The following is a 4,478-nucleotide window of genomic DNA, read 5'->3' as shown; positions in this document are numbered from 1 at the left end:
TGTCACCCAGGAATGTGGTCAGGGAACTCCTGTACCGCACGGGAATGGGATTGGGAACCCTTGTGCCACCCAGGAATGTGCTCAGGGACCCCTGTGTCACCCAGGAGCATGCTCAGGGACCACCCATGTCACCCAGAAACCCCCTGTGCCACCCAGGAATGTGCTTGGGGACCCCTGTGCCACCCAGGGATGTGACTGGCCCCTCGATGCCCCTGTGTCCCTGGTGCTCCCGTGTCCCCAGTGTCCCCTTGCACTCCAGTGCCCCCACCCCCCCCCGGTGACCCTGGTGTCCCTGCACCCTGGGTGCCCTCACTCACTGCCCACGGGGTCGGGGGGCCTCAGGGCTCATCAGTCCCAGGTACCGGATCGTCTCCACGTGCAGCCCCTTGGCACTGGCCGCTTCCCGCACGGCCTCATCCAGCCCCTCCTGCAGCCCTGGGACAGCCTGTCAGCCGGGCAGGGGACAGCAGGTGGTGTCCCCGTGTCCCTCCCAGGGCCATCCTTACCCAGTATCTGGAAGGCTCGTGCCTGGACCACCGCCTCGGTGCCCCCCAGAAGCGCCTGCAGGGCCCCCTTGTCCCGGTAGAACACGGACAGCTGGTTGGTGTAGTGATCCTTGGGGTCCTTGTGCTCCTGGAGAGCGGACAGGGGGGCTGAGGGTGGCACCCCAACTCCCAGCCCCCTGGGGTGTGGGGTGCTGCCAGGGCGGGGGCACACGGGGCAGCACCTCTGGGCGCAGGCGGGTCAGGACGATGCCAAAATCGGGCCAGGAGTCCACCAGCACCTCGTGGGCGGCGGGGTTCCCCCGGGCCACCGTCATCACAGTCCCCAGGACCTGCAGGACAAGGTCCCTGTCACCGGCAGGGAAGGCGAGAGGGGACAATGGGGCTCCCAGAGTCCCCGGCATCTTGGTCACCAGCAGGGCAGAGGGAGCTGTGGTGTCCCCCGGGGCCTCCGTCAGTGGCAGGGCAAGGGAGAGGGGGCAGAGAGGACACGAGGTTCTTGTCACCAGCAGGGCAGGCAGAGGGGTCCCCAGGGTCCCTGTGACCAGAAAGGTGGAGGGGGAGGCAGAGGGGCTCCTGGCAAGGAGGGGAGGGGACAGAGGAGTCCTTGGGAACTCTGCTACCCACAGGACGGGGCAGAGGGGACAGAGAGGTCCCTGGAGTCCTTGTCAGCGGCAGAACAGGGCAGAGGGGACAGAGGGGTTCCCAGGGTCCCCATCACTGGCAGAAGAGGGGGGAGGGGACAGAGGGGTCCCTGCGATCCCTGTCACTGGCAAGGCAGAGGGGACAGGGGGGTCCCTGGGGTCCCTGTCACCGGCAGGGTGGTGGGCAGGCTCTTCCGCAGGGTCTCCTCCAGAAGCCGCAGCTGGGCTGGGCACCTCAGGATCTGCATGGCACCGAGACCGTGGGGCAGGTGGTGGCACCGAGGATCCCTGGGGCTCTGGTGGCACGGGGGAGCAGAATGTCCCAGATGAGCACCCGTCCCCAGGCGGCCCCAGGGCTGGCCCTGTGCCCAGTGCCCAGCAGGATGGACCCTGCCCGATGCCTCCCGAGGCAGGGGGCACTCGCTGGCCCGTGACGGCTCGTGGTGGCCCTGGGAACCGCTGTTGTCACCGCCCACCACACGGTCTCCAGGCTCCCGCTCCACAGCTCCAGGACTGTTGCAGGGTGAGTGCTGGAGGGGTTGGGGACCACGCGGGGCTGGGGAAGGGGACAGGGCTGGGGGCCACGCCTGGGGGTCCTGTCCCTCTGCTATCAAGGGTCTCTTGGCAGGACCATGCAGATCCTGACGAGCCCAGCCCAGCTGCAGCGCCTGGAGGGCATCCTGAAGAAGAGCCTGCCCCTCGCCCTGCCGGTGACCGGGATCCCGCTGTCACCCCTGCCCTGTGCCATCCCTGCCCTGTGCCACGATGAGGACCCCAATGCCACGCTGCCCTGCCAGTGATGGGCACCCCACCCCTGCACCAGGGACCCCAGTGTCACCCCCGTGCTGTGCCGTGACTGGGACCCCAGTGTCACTCATCTCTCGACGTGATGGGGACCCCAGTGTCACCCCTGTCCCTTGCCCTGCTGGTGACAGGGACTCCCTGTCTCTTGCCTGAGCGGGACCCCCGTGGCACCTCCCCACTCTCACCCCCCAGGCCCAGGGACCCCCAAGTCACACCCCAGTGATGGGGACCCCCATGTCACCAGGAGCCCTTGTGTCACCCTGCCCCCCGCACCTGCCCCCCTTCCCCTCAGCTCTGACCCTGCCCACAGTTCCAACCCCACATCTGCCCCCACAACCCCCCCAGCTTTGACCCCGCCCACATCTGCCCCATAAACCCCCAGCTCCAGCCCCACATCTGCCCCCATAACCCCCCCCCAGCTCTGACCCCCCCATCTGCCCCTGTGCTGCCCAGCTTTGACCACACATGTGCCCCCCACCCCTGACCCCCGCTCTCCCCCAGGTGTACGGGGCAGTGCTGAACATAAACCGGGGGAACCCGGGCGACTCCGAGGTGCTGGTGGACAAGTGGCCCGATTTCGGCGCCGTGCTGGCCCGTCCCAGAGGAGAGGTGGCCCGCGGGGACATGGGGCACTGCAGGGAAAGGGGGGGGATGGCACGGTGCCCTGGTGTGCTCAGGGAGCCCCTGGGTGCCCCCAGGTGCCAGTGAACGACAGCTACTGGAACACGCAGACAGCGTTCTACCGGGATTTGGGGGCGTACCGGGCACTGCTGGAGACCCCCGGGTGCCAGCGCTGGGACGCCGCCTTCATCATCATCGGTGGCCTGGGGGCAGGGGGATGCTGGGGGGCACTGGGGGGCACTGGGGGGGGCACTGGGAGGCACTGGGGGCACGGCTTGGTGTGCTGGGGTGGGGGTTGATGGGTGCTATCAATGGAAGATATTGGGGCTGAATTTAGGGGCGCTGGAGGCTGCTGGGGCTGGAATTGGGGTGCTGGGTACACGGGGAGCAGGGTCCTGGGGTGCTCTGGGGAGCGCTGGGGTTGGACTTGGGGGTGTTGGGGGCCGAGGAGCATCATGATTGGATTGGGGAGCGCCGGGGGGCACTGGGGGCAGCAATTGGGGTGCTGGGCACACTGGGGACACAGTCCTGGGGGACAATGGGGAGTATTGTGGTGGGATGTGGGGGTCTGAGGAGCACTGTGGTTGGACTTAGGGGTGCTGGGCGGCACTGGGGAGCATGGTGGTTGGATTTGGGGGGGTACTGGGGGGCTGTGGTTGGACTCGGGGGTGCTAGGCACACTGGGGACAGGGATTGGGGTGCTGGGGATAGAGACCGGGATTGCAGGTATCTCCTGGGGACACCGAGGACACTGGGCTCACACAGAGGGGGCTGGAGGCAGAAATGGGGGTGCCAGGGGAGCGGGACTGCCTGACATCACCATGGCCAGGGCTACAGGACGGGCTGACCACGGTGTCACAGGACCTGGCGAGGGCCAAAGGCGTGGAGCTGGACATCACCGAGTACTACACCTACGTGCACCCCGACCCCAGCACCATGCCCGAGCCCCGGTGAGACCCCCCCACACCCCAACCCCGCACAGGCACCCCCGAGCTCCCCCCCCACTAACCCCCAGCTCCCCCAGGCTGGACCCCGGCGTGCGGCTGGGCTCCCTGCTCCCCTCGCACGTGGACCTGCTGAACCAGACGTGGCCCTACGGGGGCAACGCCCGCAGCCGGCGCTACCTGGCCGAGCTTTTGGGGCGCTTCCCCCACGTGTGCGTGCAGGACGGCGCCGGGGAGCCCCTCAGCTGGGTGCTGACCGACCATTTCGGGACGGGCGCCCACGGCTTCACGCTGCCCGCGCACCGCCGGCGCGGCCACATGCAGGTGGCACTGACGGTGGCGGCGCGGCGGGCGCAGGCCCGGGGGTTCCCCACTTACGGGCACACGGCGCTGCACAACGGGCCCATGCAGCAGCTGCAGGAGCTGATGGGCCACCAGCGCCTGCCCGGGATCTGCCACTACATCCTGCACAACCCCGGCATGGACAAGGACGGGCCCTGAAGCCCCGCCAGCTCCTGCCCGGGGCGGGACAAGGGAGAAAAGCCAGCCCCGAATTAAAGAGTGTTGTGGGGTCTCTGTTGGCTGCTGTGGGGTTGTGTCTCCCTCCAGCACTGACCGTTGCAGCGGTGACACGGCTTGGTGGCTCTCGTGTCACCTCCCCTGGGAGACACCCCGTTACAGGACACGGACCTCAGCTATTCTCGGCCCCCCCCAGGGAGGGCCTCAGGCAAATGGTGGCACCTGCAGTGTCACATCCCCCCCATGGGATGGTGTCACCAACAGCTGGGGGTGGCATGGGCAGGCACAGAGGCTGTGGGTCACCTCCTGGGCGTCCTGGTGGGGACAGGCAGTGACACAGAGGACACAAGGTGATGGTGTCACGGAGTGAGTCAAGGCATGGGGAGGTGACGGGGACTGACAGGGGGTGACAGTGCCTGGGGTGATGGGGAGTGCTGGGATGT

At 68.0% G+C, this 4,478-nt stretch overlaps 2 protein-coding genes across 4 annotated transcripts; one reads left to right on the top strand and one right to left on the bottom strand.

The window, feature by feature from the left end:
* Positions 1-283: 283 nt before the first annotated feature.
* On the bottom strand, positions 284-1,536 carry LOC113941524 (glycine N-acyltransferase-like protein 2). 2 transcript variants are annotated; one of them, XM_027632678.1, is made up of 4 exons: positions 1,131-1,304; positions 728-835; positions 507-633; positions 284-435 (listed from the first exon to the last, which is right to left on the bottom strand). In XM_027632678.1, the coding sequence occupies exons 2-4, from the start codon at positions 818-820 to the stop codon at positions 314-316; spliced, it is 342 nt and encodes a 113-aa protein (XP_027488479.1). In that variant the 5' UTR covers positions 821-835; positions 1,131-1,304; the 3' UTR covers positions 284-313. The 2 variants fall into 2 exon arrangements, with proteins under 2 accessions (XP_027488479.1, XP_027488478.1); XM_027632677.1 differs by lacking the exon at positions 1,131-1,304 and adding an exon at positions 1,318-1,536 and having other exon boundaries at positions 299-435.
* A 63-nt stretch (positions 1,537-1,599) lies between these two features.
* LOC113941525 (glycine N-acyltransferase-like protein 3) lies at positions 1,600-4,457 on the top strand. Of its 2 annotated transcripts, none has more exons than XM_027632679.1 (6): positions 1,600-1,670; positions 1,776-1,857; positions 2,453-2,560; positions 2,650-2,770; positions 3,402-3,522; positions 3,597-4,064. In XM_027632679.1, the coding sequence occupies exons 2-6, from the start codon at positions 1,780-1,782 to the stop codon at positions 4,015-4,017; spliced, it is 849 nt and encodes a 282-aa protein (XP_027488480.1). In that variant the 5' UTR covers positions 1,600-1,670; positions 1,776-1,779; the 3' UTR covers positions 4,018-4,064. The 2 variants fall into 2 exon arrangements, with proteins under 2 accessions (XP_027488480.1, XP_027488481.1); XM_027632680.1 differs by having other exon boundaries at positions 1,621-1,670; positions 1,763-1,857; positions 3,597-4,457.
* The last annotated feature ends 21 nt before the right edge of the window (positions 4,458-4,478 follow it).

Source organism: Corapipo altera, unplaced genomic scaffold, assembly GCF_003945725.1.
Source record: "Corapipo altera isolate COAL_440 unplaced genomic scaffold, ASM394572v1 132833, whole genome shotgun sequence".
In the NCBI taxonomy this organism is placed as follows: Eukaryota; Metazoa; Chordata; class Aves; order Passeriformes; family Pipridae; genus Corapipo; species Corapipo altera.
This window is presented reverse-complemented; position numbering and strand designations above follow the sequence as displayed.